The sequence below is a fragment of the Lithobates pipiens genome, unplaced genomic scaffold (assembly GCF_037356315.1).
Source record: "Lithobates pipiens isolate NorthernLeopardFrog02 unplaced genomic scaffold, aLitPip1_a1.2 Scaffold_3, whole genome shotgun sequence".
NCBI lineage: Eukaryota > Metazoa > Chordata > Amphibia > Anura > Ranidae > Lithobates > Lithobates pipiens.
This window is the reverse complement of record NW_027507790.1, coordinates 172,331,795-172,351,128: the sequence shown is the minus strand read 5'-3', so window position 1 is coordinate 172,351,128 and position 19,334 is coordinate 172,331,795. Positions and strand designations below refer to the sequence as shown.

The 19,334-nt window shown below is 43.2% G+C and overlaps 1 protein-coding gene across 3 annotated transcripts in view; it reads right to left on the bottom strand.

The window, feature by feature from the left end:
• TMEM171 (transmembrane protein 171) overlaps positions 1-12,219 on the bottom strand; it is a 50,152-nt gene extending 37,933 nt beyond the window's left edge. The window contains exons 1-2 of one of the 3 annotated variants that reach the window (XM_077462504.1): positions 12,056-12,219; positions 1,082-1,758 (exon numbers count right to left, since the gene is read on the bottom strand). In XM_077462504.1, coding sequence (XP_077318630.1) covers positions 1,082-1,709 — 628 coding nt within the window. In that variant the 5' untranslated portion in view covers positions 1,710-1,758; positions 12,056-12,219. The other 2 variants (XM_077462506.1, XM_077462505.1) reach the window with 2 other exon arrangements.
• Between the last annotated feature and the right edge of the window lie 7,115 nt (positions 12,220-19,334).

Below are 19,334 nucleotides of genomic sequence, written 5' to 3'. Positions count from 1 at the left end.
CGGTCATGGGGCGTTCGACATCCCTCAACATGTTCCTGTTAGTTACCCCCAATAGACCTGTCTGGTCTGGGGTAGGGATCCATCTGTTCCCGAGTCTCGGAACCGGCTGGTCCGAGGCGCAGTAACTGAGGGAGGATTCCAGGTGTTGGGGTGTGCTCTCGTCTAGGAAGAGCACCAAAGCTCGTGAAAGTGACCGGGGGAGGACTCTTCGGAGGAGGGCCGACAAGTGGCATTCTGAGAAGTGCCTGGTTACTGAGTTGGGAAGGACATTGACTAAGCCACATTTTTCCAGTACTGTTAAGGAGACAGATCGTTCTGGGTACTGAGGAAAAAGGTTCCCTTTTCACTCTTGGTTGCGAATTGTGTACGTTCATAGGACTGTTTCAAGTTTTGAATCAATGTGCTGACTGCTATGATCTCTGGCTAGAGATCTGTTCAGTCTTGAAGTGCCCAGCTGCGAGTGGCTACTCTCTGGGTGGAATTAGAGACTTTGTTATATCTGCAGCTCAAGGTGCCCGAGTTCTTCACCCGCGCCCTCTGTTCCTATAAGAGACTCTGTTATTGGATGTTACAACTGCAAAATAAAACCCTTCAAAAGGACTTTATTGGTGTCAGTGTTCAAGTGTCGGGTATCAACCCTGGGAACCCCTAGACGTGGAAGAACAAGCCAAGCAGAGGTAACTGGTAAGCCCATTAAGTCAAGGCCGTCCTACAATGGGTTATGGCCGCAACATTAGTTAAACCCACAAAAAAAAAAAATGTTACCACTGATATTCCTTTATATTGATGTAGCAATTTAGAATATGGATAAAAGGTTTAGCACTGGGAAACACATTTTTAAAGATAAAAAGTGCATTTTATATACAAATGTATAAAATCAGACCAAAATGAGGGACAAATGAGGAGGAAAGAGGGACAGAGGGACTTTGTTCCAAATCAGGGACAGTGCCTCAAAATCAGGGACAGTTGGGAGCTATGCTTATATTGGTTTAACCATGTAACACTGTATTACAAATGCTTCATAAAAGATTAAAAAAAACAGTCAAGTTGCATGCTGACAACTACATTTTTGAGTACTCACCTACAGTTATTTGAAAGGGTTCATCTATTGGCGACTGTGGTTCCTCATCTATAATTGATTCATTATTATCAGAAAAACTGCGCTTCTTCTTTATATGGGCCACCACAAAGAAACACAATCCAATCAAAACAATTAAAGGTCCCATTATTTGCAGAGAAAGAAGTCCACAGTTTCTATAAGATGTTCCTGTCCCGGTAACATTTTGGCTTGGGGAAACAGAACCACACCCAGGTATCCAAACACCCAGAACACTAACCAGTATTCCACAGGCAACAAACAAAAATCCAAATATTAAAAATTGTATAAACTGACGGCTTTCACCACAGAAAAAGAAGCTGTCCGGATCAGTCTGATCGCCTTCAGATTGTCTTCTTCTGGCCTCAAGCCTGGCTTTAGATCTTGCCATCACAACAGAACCCAGTCCTATCACTGCAAGGGCAGGCCCCAGTACTTTAAAAGTCAAACTGCAATTGTTGAAATTATCCAACTGGCAGGTCTGAAATCCAAAGATGGACAGGAGGAAGCCAGCACAGAAGAGCATCACTCCAAATACAAGCATGAAGAATATTAACCTGGAGCTCCGGGCAGCTCTGTTGGACCCAAATGGGAAAGTGAAAAAAGGATGCATTTTTAGGGAAAAACTTTGTCCAGTCTGCTCAATAAAAGTGAAGTATTACCTGTTGGAAAAAAATGAAATGCAAATTATTGACTTTATTAGACAGAAGAGAAAGATACCTTTTCACATGCATAATATGAACTACTTTGCCCTGGGGTAGGTATTCGGAGCTCACAATTAAAAGTATTTTTTTTTTCCCCAAGCATATCGATGAACTGCATGCAAAAACTTAAACGTCACCGTGATCAGATTTACATGGCCAGCTTTGCATATCCTTAGAGCATTGCTCATTTCAAAAATGACCATTATACGAAGGACGTTCAGGTTAAGCCAGGACTTGAGTTTATATAATAAAAGAACAAATTTCAAGGAGGGGAACCTGCATTTATTTTTGCACATACTCCCCTGTTACATTTATACACTTATCCCAGAGTTTAATGCCTGGAAAGCTTCAGCATAGAAGCTTCACTAACATTGTTGTCTGTCTTCTTGATTAACGGTCTCTGGACTGGCCTACAACATGTGTGCCGTCTATCAGTAATAGGACATACTTGCCACTGCATGTAGTACCGCATATATTACCCCTTGTAACATCCTACTTGTAGCTGCAATTTGTAGCATCATTAAAAGAAACATTTTATGAAGGAAACAAAGGCTGCCCTTCTTGTACTCTCCATCTGAGAAAGTTGGATGTTATCCATTGGATTGCTCTCAAGCTTCAAGTCTCGCACAGTGTGTGCTGTGCTCTCTGCCACCCCCTACAGTGCAGAATTTTTTATTAGTGTGTGTTTACATGCGTGTGTATGTATGCATGCATATTACTTTTAATCCAGACCCCCTATTTCTGTACAAATCAGAATTGTATTTTATTTTTTATGGCTTGATCATAATACTAGCAATAATTTACTGTTGCATTTGATAGGCAGTGAAGAGGCAATATGGTGTCACCTCATTTCCCGTTTTAACCCCCTAAAATGCATCATCACTATGCTGAAACTGCATACATTGCACACGGTTCAGGGTGGTTGCAGCACAGCCCCATTGACCTGGGGGTATATTTCCAGCCACAGCAACACCATGTATACCCCCAGCTGCTTCCTTTGCAGCTAAAGAGGGAGCCATTGGGGTTGGTAAACACAGCTAAAGCGTGTGGTTTTACCACCCTTCAATCTCACATGTGAACAAGCCCTTGGTTCACATCTGTGCAGCTGCGTATAAGGAAGCAAATTAATTTCAGTGGGCTGTCCCACAGAAAGACTGCGGGGAAAAAAAAATCTTAAATTATATTTTTTTTTAATTGGGCTGCACTGAAAATGCACCACGTTTTCCAATGCATAGGGGTACAATTAAGAATTAATGACATCCCTACTGGTCTGTTAACGAGGAGTGGGATTGTCTAAGTGTGAGGAATGCACGCAATTTTGCACGCATTCCATGACACACAGTTATGTGAATCAAGCCTTAGACTTGGGTGCCTCGAGCATGAAAAATACTTTTCAAGGGGGCCCTGAATGGAAAAATATTGAGAAACACCGCTTTAGACAACATACACAGGGCTAGAATTATGCACAAAATATGCCTTGTGTAAAAAAAAAAATATATAAAAAAAAAAAAAAAAAAACACACAGGATCAAGAAAGTGTGAGGAAAAGTTGATTCCTAAAGTGACTTAGGCCTCGTGCACACAGCTGTTTTTTGGGCATAAAATATTTCTAGCTCCAAAAAAACAAACAAACACGATTTCCCACAGCTGGGGAGTTACAGGGGGGGCGTACAACCAGCCATAGATGCTAGTAGCTGTATACCCCTGTACTGATGTTAACATCATTGATTCTTTGCATCAGCGTTTACCTATGCCTGCCTGCACAACATATTTTACAGAACACGCAAGTGTTGCATTTCATAAATGATATCATGCACAGGTAAACACTGATGCATAGGATGTAGGACGTACAGCCATTCACCTCCATGGCCAGTTGTACATCTCTACCTGCAACTCCACAGCCATGGGAAATCTTGTTTTTTATGCTAGGCATATTTTAAGCCCAAGAACAGCCAAGCCGCTTTAGGAACCAACTTTCCTCTGACTTTCTTGATCTGTATACTTGTTCCAGGCCAGTGAATTTTCATAACTTTTTTTTTTTAGCCAAAAAAAACCTGTTCCACTAAGGGAACCTCTGATATCACTGACTGGGATAACAGCTGATCCAGAGGCCTGAAAGACTTTTTCTCTGGATCCTTAGGAACATTCTCCAAGGAGAAGGAAACTGTTACATAAAGACTGCCCCATCAGCAGCCTAAGGACCCCACAGGCAGCACTCAAACAGGGACTCGAACCCCAGACCCTTGGATCAAAAGCCGACTGAGCCATCCGTGTTCTCGGAACTCTAGTCGTAACCTAGAGAAAAAAACTGCAGAAATCCCTCTGCTCTTGACATTGTTCCTGCCAGATCTTGAGAATCGCAGGACCTTTATCCTGGTGCTGCCCTTTGGAACTTTCCCTTGAATCTGAGAACTGAGACCATCAAGACTTCCTAGAGGCAGATGCCCCAGGCATAGGAGAGGCAGCATGATAAAAGGAGAAATGTTTGAACCTCCTTTTACTGGTAAATAGAGCTTTACTCTTTTGGATGTACTTTTCCACTCAAAATAGCCATACCCCAGGAAGGGAAAGAAACTGGCCAAGAGTTTTCACATGGTGCTTCGGCTGATCAATATGTCAGCCCGGAACTCTGCGAGAATGCACTAGTCCAAGTATAAGCTATAAGGCTTAAACGATAGAGTCTTTCATAGCATCTACTGTGAGACCTAGTGCGTTAGATACACCAGCCCATTGCCGGGCCTGCTAATTAGGCAGAATTTCAGGTATCTCCACAAACTGTTCCTTAACCCTTAGAAGTCCACATTTTTCAATGAATTAGCATGACTCAAAATGTGCTCCACAAAAATGGTGGAGCAGATGTTAAAGGGTTAATAGACGGACCACAAGTGGAGTACGGTCCCTCTCTTCCTTTTTGAAAGGAGAGCGTTTTCCCACATGAGCAGCGTCTGCAGCATGGCAGGGGGTAAAGCCTCCGCTTTTTCAAGTGGCCGCGGTCTGCCCTCTTTTAAAAAAAAAAAAATGTAATTTTTTTTCAAAACAACAAGGCAGATGCTCTGGCATGTCCCCTGAAGAGAAATAACGCCAATCTGGGGATGCAGGAAGAGACCAGACCCCCCCCCCATTTTCTTACCAGAGGGTCTGTGCAGGCTGAAGGAGGAGAGTGAAGGCTTCTGCTGTTTCCAGCGTCAGGAAGGTAAGTGCTCGATACAGCCCCCAGTGGTGACACATAGACATGACAACACTATACATAGAAGGAGAAATTCCTGAGAAAATCTCCCTTACCTTATCTTCGCAGCAGGGTTTTATCAGAGATAAAAACCCAATCTTCACCCTTCACGGTAGGCTCAAGACCTTAAAGGAAACCTTCAGGAACCGGGGAACTCTCAGGTTATCCCACAATCCTGGACCTGGGACAGCACCCTGCCAGTAAAACTTCATGGCCTTACTACCAAAAAGTACTAGATCCCAGGGCCCAGCTCTCAAAGAGAAACATTCGCAAGCAAAACCTAGATTCTTCTAATCACGAGGCCTGGGTACCATTCATTTAGCCAATGAAAAAGACATCAGAATTGACCCGGTCAGCATGGCTGGCTCTCAACAAGGATTACTTCTCGTGGAGCTCAGCACAGCACATCTTTACTCGTGACAAACACCTTAGACACTGGCAAAAAAAAAAAAAAAACGGAGGACTCCCAGTAATGGGAGGGGTTATATGGGGGAAGTACACGCCTTAGGGGCGTGCCAGTGTCCAGCACCTGTCATTCCGATATATAACCCACATAGTAATTACTATGGCTCTGTGTCCCCCTGATGTAAGAAAATAAAAAATGATTTTAACTTGAAACCAAAATGTCAGAAAAAGGTTTAGTGTTTAAGTGGTTAAACTTTTTTCACTTACACAGTGTCTTGTAACACAATTGTTACAATTTTTACACTTAGTTCAATGGATAAAGAATGTTTCGATTCTTGGCAGACTGCCCAGTTTTTCTCTTCCTTTCTCTTGAAGGCTGTGGCTTCAGAAGAGCAGAGAGAAATCTTTGAATAGAAAGAATCGTGAAAACAATTCTTGTCAATTGTGAAGCTCTACTGGACAAGTAAAATAAATTATATTTATATTCCATCGGTCATACAATCCTGAATACATAGAAAGGTGATGTTGGTGAGGGCTGCAGGAACCATAGGACAATGAACAAATGAGAGTGATGGAAAAGAAAAGTGGAAGGAATTGCAACAGGAATCATATTTTCCTTTTTCAACCTAGACCAAGTTGCTACAGGCATCGAGGGCTAAAAAATAAAATCACTCAAAAGCAGCAATTGGCAACAATGTTTCTTTTTAGGGCCTGTTCACACCAAAGTTGATCTACTGAAACTGGAGAGTGTAAAATCTGGTGCAGCTCTGCCTAGAAACCAATCAGCTTCCAGGTTTTATTGTCAAAGCTTAAATTTAACATGCTGATCTTAGAAGCCGATTGGCTAGCATGCACAGCTGCACCAGATATCGCATCTCGCCAGTTTTAGTAACAACCCAACCATCTATTTGGAGCAGTACATGTTAAAGCAGAGCTCCACCCAAAAAGGAACCTCCGCTTTAAGAACTTGTTCTCCACTCTTCTTGAACAATTGCCATTTTTAAGGAGCCGGAAGGGGAGCAGGTAGCCAATTTTGACAAGTACTAGCTTCCCACTTCCGTTCTGACTGCCGTATTGGTCGGAAACTGAAGTTCTCCCTCATGCAGTCTTCTGGGGACACTGACAGGTCCCAGTAGACGGCACCCACCATTCACGATACATGTGCTCATTGGGAGCCTGGCTGTGAAGCCGCAAGCTGTCACAGCTGGGTACCCATAGTGAAGATGCCAGGGACCGAAGATAGCGGGTGAGACCGACTAGGATGGATCAGAGGACAGGCGTGGTTGTATCTTAAAAGTCTTTTTGTAGCTGCTGACATTTTTTTCCACAGGTGATTGGAACTCCGTTTTAAGTGCATTGATGCAATACTGACAGATGTGCATTTCAGCAGAGTCAGTTCAACACATGTCACTGCACTAATGTAAGTTGTAGTGAGCTGCCAAAAAATACTGCATGCATTGTTTTTGACAGTGCAATGCACATTTGTGCCTTATTGCCCTGTGCTACAATGCATCTGGGATTGTTGGCAATTCAGATTCAAAATAACACTGCATCAGAATAATTCCAGGCATTGACATATTAAACATTGTTACATTGTTCAAGCTTGGACCAATGAAACTATGCATGTACCATACCCAGTCAATGTCCCTGGAAGCCTGAAATCACTAGACACAGCTACTTTAGTGATCACCACTTCCTTCCGGGTCCCATGCTTAGAGGCTGCGCTCTTGCATTGTGAACACAGGAGTCACTGTCCCACCTCTGCACAACATTGCCCTGTCTCTTCACCCCGTCCAATCAGAGAATGCTTGGCATTCATTCAGAAAAAGCAAAGCATTCTCTAAATGGTAAGAAAATTTGAAAAGCTGCGCCAATGGTCCTATTCGATATTACAAAACCACACAGAGAAATATAAATAGGGAATTGATAGCCCACACAGAAGATTAATATGTATTACCTAACAAATATATGTTACCTAAAAAATATTTTACATTAACATTACACAAATATAGCTGCAGGAAATTGTGAAAGATGTAAAAATAACATATAGCAACTTGCAAAGAGCTGGGACTGGAAAATAAAGTCCAGGTTATCCGTGCTTATCAAGTCACCGTGGTGAATCCAAACACAACTGTAAACGAGTGCCCATCACCAGAATATTGATGCGCTTACCAGATGTAGGTTAAATAATAGCCTCAGTATAATTTAGCCAAGATAGATTATGATCTCATCACGATTCCACTATCGCCGGTGTATGGCAGCATCACAGCACTAAAAAACTCTGACAGTCAGCAATCAGGTGTATCTCCAGCGTCAACCCCAGAAAGAAAAAAATGCCTCCATAGCGTAAAACCATTCACATAATTTATTAAAGATTTAAATATCGCACTTACATACGAACTTCTTAAAACAGCATCAAATCATAACAGCCGGCCGGCATTCAAAAAAGCGTCCCGTCCTCCCCTCGTAGAAATTCTCTGAATGGTGGCCGATGACCTGTGTTCAGTAAACAGAAGTGCAGCCACCCAGCAGAGGACCCGCAAGCTAGTGGAGACCACTCGAATAGCGGCATCTACGTCAGTGATTTCCAACTTCTATCGGCATCAGCCAGGTATGGTAATTACATTGCTCCAAGCGGGACCAATGTAATTATGTAGAAATATCCATATCTGGAAAAATATCCAATTATATTAAATATCCATTCCCGGAACTATTCTTTAACAATTGTTACTGCACATTTTGGTAAGGTGTGTTACTGAAAATAGATGTTGAGAACAAGCCAAGTAACTTCTGGGGAGAATCTCTCATGTAGTTGAAGAGAAGCACCAGTCTCCCCCCAAAAAATTTAAAAAAATCAGCAGCTATAAATACTGTAGCTGCTGACTTTTAATATGAGGACATTTACTTGTCCAGGGAGCCCACAATGCCCTCACCCAAGCAGATAGGCTCCGTGTGCAGGCATCGGCATCTCAAGTAAGGGAAACAGGCAGTGAAGCCTTGGGATGTTCCTGGAGTCTTCTGGGACCTGTGATGTGACCAAAAAGACTGCAAGGAAGGAAGGGGTGAACTTCCAGGTCAGATCCCTGTTGCAAATCTGTATATCTGTATCGGTACCTGTCAAAACCATACACCCCCCACCCTACAAAAAAAAGCCAAAAAAAAAGTGGAGGGGAGGGGGTGGGAAGATGCAAAAAAGCAGAACAATCCCCTTTTGGGTGAACTTTCACTCTAAGCCTCATACACACAATTAGAATAGTGTCCATTTTTTTATTTGCATGCTAGTCTCCTAGCGGAAACCAATAGGTTTCTAAAGTTACAAAAATTCTCGTACAACTAAATACAACTTCGGATGTAATAAATTGTATTGTAATGTATTCCTTAATTTCTCAGCATTCGTCATCTTGGTTACACCATTTTTTGTACAAATACTATACCAATACATGAAAATCGTTCGTTCTGTTATCGTACAAGAAAACTTTTTGTGTTTGACCCTTTGGATATTTTCACATGAACTGTCGTGATCAGTACTCGAAAGCTGGATACTAACAATCAGATTTACGAATGATCACTCATGGTCAAAAGTGGTATTTTTTGTCCAATATTCTCATCATGTGCACTAGGCTTTAGAAAAGACATTATCCATACAGAGTAAAAATAAAATAAAATCACAATGTGACACTTTTAAGAGCTATATAAAACATAACAGCAGACACTACAGGACTATAAAAATCAGAGTAAACAATACAGAGCATCATAAGTAAATAAACCAGTTTAAGGACTAAAAGAACAAGATCAACTTGAAAATGTTAGTCGCCTGGCAGTATATAGATTCATTGCATTCCCTGAACCCATACATTAATGCACTCAGACATCATTCAGCATTAAATCCATTAGGTCAGAAAAACAGCAATGCAACTAGCATTTTTGAGAAAGAAGAGTCAATAGTGGCTTACATAGCAGGTTCCCTTTAAAGAAGTTGTACATAAGATAACATTCTGGAGGATTTCACTTAAAGTGTATATAAGCCCTACCCCAGGACTCCTCTTACTGCCCCTTTTAGTCTGGTATTTACACAGTTGAAAGTGCTTTGTTAGAATTGCTCATTCTGTTAAAAAAAAAAATGCGGTTTCACCTAGACGCGGACTGTGGAAGGTCGGCACCCTTCCAACCCGCAAACTCCTGGGACATATGACCTATTACAGGAGGCTGCAGTACCTGTATGAAACCGCAGCATGTCTTGATTATGCGCAGTAAGGAGCTGGCTGTGAAACATCAGGAAGTCACAGCTGGCATTCCTATAGTCAAGTTGGAGGTTATGGGGATCCGAAGACCGGCGAAGAGCTGGCTTGGGTGAGGACATCGATGGACTCATGGACTGGTAAGTATCTGTTTATTAAAAGTCAGCAGCTACAGTAATTGTAGATGCTGACTTTAATTTTTCTAACAAAGACTGCAGTCCCTCAAATAAATAAATATACTCAACTTGTAGTAATAGTAACCCCTGTGTCCTTGCCAGGACTTGAAATCCCAGTCTGCAAGCTGCAGCTCTCAACCACCAGTGGCTCCTGCTCGAATCACAAGTACCAACTGCCACAACCAAGAGCATTACGATTTATTAATGCCAATGCTAATTCTAAGTAGTGGGTTAAACTGCATTGTGATGTGCTGCAGTGCATGTCCGTTAGCAAGGTGTGTCAGGGTGCCATAAAAGGGTGAAGGTACTGTAACAACACGCACACCAACTGCTTTCGCAGGGTTTGGTGAACGTTACCAAAGGGTAAGAGTGTGAACTGAGCCTAAAGCCACACCAGTTGTAAGCTGAGCAAAGACAGATTGTAAAGAAAGCCTTAAGCCTCATACACACGGTACAATTGTTGGACAACCGAGCATCTGATTTTTGTCAAAAGGGCGTGTGCCAGGATCTTGTCTTGCATACCAACGGTACACAAATTGTCATGCCACAAACACAGTGACGCACTACAAGGAAATTCTGCTAATTTTGTGAGCATTCATTCCGAGCATGCATGTTTGTACTTTCGACTTTTGTGTAACGGATTTGTGTACTGACCATCAGAAAATCTAACGTGGAGCTGTCGTTTGACAAAATCTAGTACTGCATGCATTGCTGTGGTGTCAACTGACACAATTGGAAACAAGAAATTTTGCCCTGCCTATAAATTGGGCAAAATAGCTGCCAGCATAGCATGGTAGTTTAGTGGAAAGTCACTCACATGCTGGACCCAACTATTGTGAGGGACAGTGATCCAGCTCCGTTCATTGGTGGCCATCACGAAGAATGCCCCTTACAGCAGTGACCATCAAGAAGAATGCCCCTTACAGTAGTGGCCATCAAGAAGAATGCCCCTTACAGTAGTGGCCATCAAGAAGAATGCCCCTTACAGCAGTGACCATCAAGAAGAATGCCCCTTACAGCAGTGACCATCAAGAAGAATGCCCCTTACAGTAGTGGCCATCAAGAAGAATGCCCCTTACAGCAGTGACCATCAAGAAGAATGCCCCTTACAGCAGTGACCATCAAGAAGAATGCCCCTTACAGCAGTGACCATCAAGAAGAATGCCCCTTACAGTAGTGGCCATCGCGAAGAATGCCCCTTACAGCAGTGACCATCAAGAAGAATGCCCCTTACAGTAGTGGCCATCAAGAAGAATGCCCCTTGTTTAAATGTTTCTATTTTTCGTTATTTTATTCTGTGTGACAGTGTGTCTCTATGTTATTCTGTACTTGTAAAGCAAAAAATCTCTAAATAAAAAAAAAAGAAAAGAAAAGAATGCCCCTGCATTAGTAGCCTTCAAGAAGAATGTTCTTTATATTAGTGGCCATCAAGAAGAATGCCCATTGTATTGGTGGTCAGTGGAAAAATGATTCTTTCATTGGCTGTCAATGGAAAGAATACCCATCACCTAATCTTATGGAGGTATGCTACTATATCTTCTGTGAGTAATATGGATATAACCGGATCCTATGGAAGTATACTGTCAGAACTTATCTAAGCAATATGGACATGACTGATCCTATAGAAGTATACTATCACATATTCTGCAAGTAATATGAACATGACTTGTTCTATAGAAGTATACTATCAGATCTTCTCCAAGTAATATGCACAGGACCTGATCCTATAGAAGCATACTATCTGATCTTCTCTAAGTAATATGGACATGACTGGTCCTATGGAAGTATACTATCAGATATTCAGAAAATAATATAGACATGGCTGATCCTATAGAAGTATACTATCAGATCTTCTCAGAGTAATATGAACATGTCTGGTCCTATAGAAGTATATTAGTGGATCTTCTCTAAGTAATATGGACATGACTGGTTCTATGGAAGTATACTGTCAGATCTTCTCCAAGTAATATGGAAATTGCTGATCCTATAGAAGTATACTATCAGATCTTCTCTGAGTAATATGGACGTGACTGGTCCTATAGAAGTATACTAACAGATCTGGAAGTATCCTGTCTGTATATGAGGAATGGGCATGTATACCCTGTCTGTATATGAGGTATGGGCAGGGAAAGTGTCCCCAGTGGTGAGGGAAGGTGACATGGGTTTTCTCTGGCTCTGTCCGGGCTCTCCCGCCCTCTCCAGTCCTCTCACCCGGTCCCAGCACAGTGAGGGGGGTCCTTGCAGTAGGAAGTGTCCGGACTCCATGGACTGTCCCCCCGGTGAGCTCCGCACCTTCTCCACACAACACCTGATCCCAACCGCCGAGCCGTCCAGGGTGTGTGTCGCCTAATCACCCCTCCCCCTCCCTAATGACACAGCCAGGTGTGTGTGTGACCGCACTGGGCGGGGCCGCCACGAGCACAGGTAGACCAGGTGTGACAGAGGGGACAGGGCGGCTGTGGGAAAGCTGGAGGTGTCTGTCATGTTACTTGTGAGAAGAATTGTACACCAGAGACACGTCGTCATACACGGCGCCCCGCACACACATCGGAGGCACAACTCCTTCACAGGTGGAGGGGAGGCCGCTCATACAAATGTATCTCTCCTGGCGGAAGAGAGATCACGTGACCGGCTCCCGCCTTGACCTTGAGCCTGGCCGGGTTGTCGGTCACAGGTGGGTGCGGGGTCACTGAGATATCTTTTCACTATTCATCAGATTACAGAGGGATTAGAACGGCTGTCAGGTTTGTGTTGCTATTTGTGTGAGAGGGGGATTCACTCTATTTGTCCCTTTACCATTATTACAGAGAGTAATATAGTAGTGTCCTGTCCATAAGGCCCCCCCCCCCTCAGTTTGCATACAGGGCACTGGACTCATGAGTTTTTTTTTTTCATTTTAACCACTTCAGCCCCAGGAGAATTTACCCCCTTCCTGACCAGGCCATTTTTTGCGATATGTCACTGCGTCGTTTTAGATGACAGGTGCGTGGTCGGGCGACATTGTACCGAAACAAATTTTTCTCCACAAATAGAGCTTTTTTTGGTGGTATTTGATCACCTCTGCGTTTTTAATTTTTTGCGCTTTAAACAAAAGAAGAGCGACAATTTTGAAAAAAAAACACAATATCTTTTACTTTTTGCTATAATAAATATCCCACATTAAAAAAAAAAAACATTTTCCTCAGTTTAGGTCAGTTTGTATTCTTCTACATGCTTTTGGTAAAAAAAAATCGCCATAAGCATATATTGATTGGTTTGCACAAAAGTTATAGCGTCTACAATACATTTATGGCATTTTTGTTATTATTTTTATTTTTTTACTAGTAATGGGGTGATTAGCGATTTTTTTTTTTTTTTTTTTTTTTTTTTTTTTTATCGGGATTGCAATATTGCTGGCGGACAAATATGACACTTTTGACACATTTTTGGGACCATTGACAATCATACATCGACCAGTGCTGTAAAAATGTAGTGATTACTGTATAAATGTCACTGGCAGGAAAGGGATTAACACTAGGGGGCGATCAAGGGGTTAAATGTGTTCCCTAGGTGTGTTCTAACTGTGGGGGGGATGGGATTGACTAGAGGGGGAGAGAGATCGTTGTTCCTACTCTCCTCTCCCCTAACAGAATGGAGATTTGTGTTTTTACACACACATGTCCCGGTTATTGCTCTGTCACGAGCGATTGCGGATGCCCGGTGGTCATCGCGCCTGACAGGCACTTGTATGATCTCCGGGACACGCTTCGGGAGGCGTCTTAAATAGCCAATGTACAGCTACGATGGCAGGGGAGCCAACCTGCCGCAGTATAACTGCGGTGGCTCCTCCAGTCTTCTACCTCCTGTGCTGTCTTCTCTTCCAGTACTGTCTTTGCCTGTGCTATCTTCTCCGCTGCCAACCTGGTCCTCCTCCAACGCTGGCTGCCTCCGCTGTGCGGCTCTTGCTGTTTGCCATTTCTTATATAGCCATGGGGCGTGTCCATCTAGTGACATCACAAGGGGCAGAGTCTCATGGTGACGTTACCAGGTGGCCACGCTCAATCGTTATATAAGAATAGGCAGACAGCAGGAGCTGACACAACGGAGGCAGCCAGCATTGGAGGAGGACCAGGTCAGCAACAGAGAAGATAGCACCAGAAGAGAACACAGCACCGGAGGGAGAAGACCAGAGGAAGAACACTGCATCAGAGGGAGAAGACTGGAGCAAGAAAACATGTTGGAGCTACGACAGGGTACATTCTTCACTTGACCCTCTACTCATTCACGTGGGGGGGGGGGGGGGGCATGATCTGGAGGCCCCCTACCTGAAGACCCCCACAACCGCTGCCCACGGATGTTGGTAAGAGGCCCTTCTCCCCTTTCCAAATCCCCCTCCCCCTCATGTTGAGGGCATGTGGCCTGGTATGGTCCAGGAGGGGGAAAGGGCACTCGCTTGTCCCCCCCCCCCCCCTTTTCTGACCTGCTGGGCTGAATGCAAGGATAAGGGCCTGGACTTACGGGCCCAAAAAATAAAACTCCGCCTCCATGGGAGGGCTCCCGCCGACTGCTGTCTTTTCTCTTTGACAGCTCTTATATAGACAAGGGCGGGACCACCTGCAGACGTAACCAGTTGACCCCACCATATCTGACGTCACATGACTTCAGAAGGGGCGGTTCACTCAGTTACATCATATAACAGCTGTTACAGCCAAGAGACAGCAGTCACTGGGAGACCTCCCATCGAGATGGACCTTTTTCTTTTTTTTTTCTATTTTTCAGGTCCGTTGGGTGGCGTGATTGAAGATGGATGGACATTGCAGGACACTTTTTTTTTTCTTTTTTAATAAATAAATTGTCAAAAACTCTGTTGTGGTTTTTACTTTTTGACACTTTTTTTGGTGAATAGGTAGGGGTACGATATACCCTATACCAGGGCTCGACAAAACCCGGGCGCCAGGTCGCATTTGCGACTAGAATTAGCGACCTGGCGCCTGGGGCATCACAGCTGGGGGTATCCTGTCACCGCGGACCCCCCCAGCGTGATCGCGTCGGGCCGCGCCGCCGGTGGCTGGTAATTGAGCCCCCGGCTTTGAGGCCTTCTAAGATCCTATGGTTCCTTCTGGAATCTGGTGCCCTCTTGTGGTGGCCGTTGGAATTACCAGCAATGCTAATAGGCTGGCAGGCAGGGGAAGCTCCATCTCCTTCCCTTTACTCAGAACCCCTAAACATTATATATATATATTTTATTCGAACACCCTAGAGAATAAAATGGTGGTTGTTGCAATACTGTCTGTCACACCGTATTTGCACAGCGGACTTACAAGCGCACTTTTTTGGGGAAAATGTATTTAATAACAAAAAAAACGAGACAGCAGTAAAGTAAGCCCAATTTTTTTTTATATTGTGAAAGATAATGTTACGTCGAGTAAATCGATACCCAACATGACATACTTCAAAATTGCGCCCGCTCATGGAATGGCAACAAACTTTTACCCTTAAAAATCTCCATAGGCGACGTTTAAAAAATTCTACAGGTTGCACGTTTTAAGTTACAGAGGAGGTCTGGGGCTAGAATTATTGCTCTCACTCTACCAATTGCAGCGATACCTCACATGTGTGGTTTGAACACCGCTTTCATATATGCGTTCGCTTCTGCACGCAAGCTTGGCGGGACAGGGTGCGTTTAAAATAGTTTTTTTTTTCTTATTTTAACTTTTATTTTTTTCACTGTTCTTTAAAAAAAAAAAAAAAAAGTGTGTCACTTTTATTCCTATTACAAGGAATGTAAAAATCCCTTGTAATAGAAAAAAGCATGACAGGTCCTCTTGTATATGAGATCTGGGGTCAGAGAGACCTCACATCTCATATTTACACTAAAATGCAATTTAAAAAAAAATTGTCATTTGAAAAAAATAAAATGTCCCTCTAAGAGCTACGGGCAATGATTTGGAGACAGGTGGGGGGGCGGCTATCTTCCCCTCACTCGTCTCCATGTCAGGCCAGGGACAGGTACAGATCGCCGTCACAGACCTGGCTCCTAACTTTTTTAGCTGGCTCCTAGATTCCAAGCAAATTTGTCAACCCCTGCCCTATACCCATTCACATGGGGGGGTGCTGAGATCTGGGGGCCCCCTCGTTAAAGGGGGCTTCCAGATTCCGAGAAGCCCCCAACCCGCAGACCCCGGCAACCTATGGCCAAGGTTGTTGAGAAAAGGCTCCTGTCCCCATCAACATGGCACCCCAAAGCACCCTCCCCATGTTGAGTGCAAGCAGCCTGGTAAGGTTCAGGAGGGGGGGTGCTCACCCATCCCCCCTTTCCTGGCCTGCCAGGCTGCTTGCTTGGACAAGGGTCTGGTATGGATTTTGGGGGGACCCCACGGCAATTTATTTTTACATTTTGGCGTGGAGCTCCCCTTAAAATCTATGCCAGATCCAAAGGGCCTGGTATGGATTTTGGGGGGACACCACGCTGTTTTTTTTAAATAAAATTTGGCGTAGAGTTCTCCTTAAAATCTATACCAGACTCAAAGGGCCTGGTAGGGTTTTTTGGGGGGGACACAATGCCGTTTCTTTTATTAATTCTGTCATAGGGTTCTCCTTAACCCTTCAATACACTGTATTATATACTGTACACTGACTGCACTATATATATATATATATATATATAATTTATACTACACTGCCTGCACTGTGTGTATATATATATATATATATATATATATATATATATATATATATATATATATATATATATATATATATATATATATATATATATATATATATATATATAAATACATACACACACACACACACACACACTAGACTGCCTGCACTGTATCTATAGTCTACACTGCCTGCACTGTAGTATATATATATATATATATATATATATATACATACACACACACTAAACTGCCTGCCTGCTACTAACTAATCTGCCTAATTTATTTAAATTCTCTCAATCTCCACGTTTCACAATACATAGGGCCACCGTGTAAGCAGCCTTGTATAGTTTGGGGCGTGGACTTAGCCCCCTAAGCTGTGATCAGCCAAAGGTACCCTGCCTTTGGCCAATTATGGCTCTCACAGCAGATCCTGCTATGATTGGTCAAAGCATGCATGTCAGGTACATGCTTTGACCAATCAGCAGCCGGCACTGCGATCTACCAGTGCATTATGGGGCACTCCGCGGCGCTCTAATTTGCAGCGAACGCCCCATATGTTTATTTGTTCGCAGAATAAACGAACAGCGGATGTTCGATTTGAACTTGCGTTCAACTCGAACATCCAGAAAATGCCTAATGATGATTGTGATTTCCATTCGAATCAATGGGCTGAAATTGTGTCCAAGTTGGACCAAGGTAGGGCAGGAAGCATTTTCAAAGTCAGACCGAAGCAAGTTGAACCAGTTAAAACGGCTCTCATAGGGAACCACAGATTTTGAGATGTCATGTGACTTGTGCTCTGGAAGTCGGAGCACATGTCGGATCAGTGTGAACTGGCCCTAAGAGCCCTTTCACACTGCCAGCGCTAGTTTTAGCAGAACTTTACCGTCATTTTAGAGGAGCTTTTTGGCCACTAGTGGGGTAACATTTAACCCCTGTTTGCAGCCAAAAAAGGGGTTAGATTGCCTGCAAAGATTGCCTGCTGAGGCACTTTGCAAGCATTTTGGTGGCGCTGCCCATTGATTTCAATTGGCAGGGCCGCTTTAAGAGCCCTCAAAGCGCCTCAAAGAATCTGCTTGCAGGATTTTTTTTGCCGTCCTGCCAGCGCAGCACCCCAGAGTGAAAGCCATCGGTATTTCACACTGGGATTGCAGATGGGGCATTTTTCAGGTACTATTTTTAGCGCTAAAGCGCCTGAAAACCGCCTACAGTGTGAAAGGGGTCTAAGGCTGGATTCGCACCTATGCAGTTTTAGTGCTTTTTGCATTTTGCAGATTTGCACTACAGTCCATTTAACATGATTTCCTATGGAACATGTTCTGTAGTGCAAATCTGCAAAATGCAAAAAGCACTAAAAATGCATAGGCATGAATCAGGCCTAAGGCAGGGTTATAACCAGTATCCAATAGGGTTACACTCTTAATATGGATTTAACATGAAATATTCTGTGATAGGCAGACTTTTCTATTAAATACTGGTCACTTTCACCCTCTTCCTGCCCAGGCCAATTTTCAGCTTTCAGCGCTCTCACATTTTGAATGAAAATTGCACAGTCATGCAACACTGCATCCAAAATACATTTTTGTGGATGTCCCTGACACAAAGAGCTTTCTTTTGGTGGTATTTAATCACCGCTAGGTTTTTTATTTTTTGCTAAAAAAAAAACAATTGACCGAAAATCTAAAAAAAAAACATTTTTTCTCCTTGATGTGCGCTGATGAGGCTGCACTGATAGGCTGCACTATTGGGGACTGAAATGTGGCACTGATAGGTGGCACTGAAAGGCAACACTGACTGGCACTGATTGGTATTACTGATGGGCACTGATTGGTGTCATTGATGGGCACTGATGGGGCTACATTGATAATCAGGGCATTGATGATCAGTGCCCTGATTATCTGTACAGTCTCTGCTGCGAGGAGATGCCACTGATCGGCTCTCCTCGCCTCACACTCTGTCAGTGTGAGGTGAGGAGAGCCAAAAAACAGCACTTCCCTGCCTATCAATCACAGCCAATCACATGGTTAAAGAGTTGTGTCATCGGCTCTTTACCCAGATCCGGGTGACCCCATGTCCTAGGAACGCAGCACAACCGCGATCACAATGCTGCGCGCCCCCGTGGGTGCGTAGGAGATGTGACACTGGGGCAACGTCATACGACAGTGCCCCAGAACGAGAGAGGATTCTGCTTACCGTCATTTTACAATACGGTGGGCGGGAGGTAGTCAATATGGCGAGCGGGAGGTAGTTAAAGCTCCTTTATTGCAGTTTTACATACAGGTGCTTTGCAATGCTGGCCATACATATATACAATCGTTTTACAAAAACGGTTGGAACAAAAAAAATCTGTCCAACGTGCATGTGATAACTCCATCATTGTATCAATTATTAACATATTGATCGATAACATAAAAGGTCAATTTTTCATAAAACGATTACACGATCAGGGTTACATTTTTACACGCGCATGCGCTGTAGATTTGTTCGAACTGTTTTTGATTGATTCCACTACTACTGTTTTAAAAATTTGTTTGTTTTGGTGCAAAAAATCCAACATGGTTTGTTTTTTTGGCATAAAAATGATCATTTTGAGAATCAAAATTAGCCGGATTTCTAATCAGGGTTTACCATCAGACCCATTAATTATTCCTTCAAAATCTGAAATGCTGTTGTCATTTTTATGTTTTATGTAAACTTTGCAAGATCAGTTCAAAGTTTACAAAACTTAATAAAGTGGAAACAACGTAGGTCATGTAACTTGTGTTGTCATGCGCTTGCATATATACTGTACATAACTTTGTTCATCTGTAATGTCGCATATTCCTTTACAGCATTTACTTAAT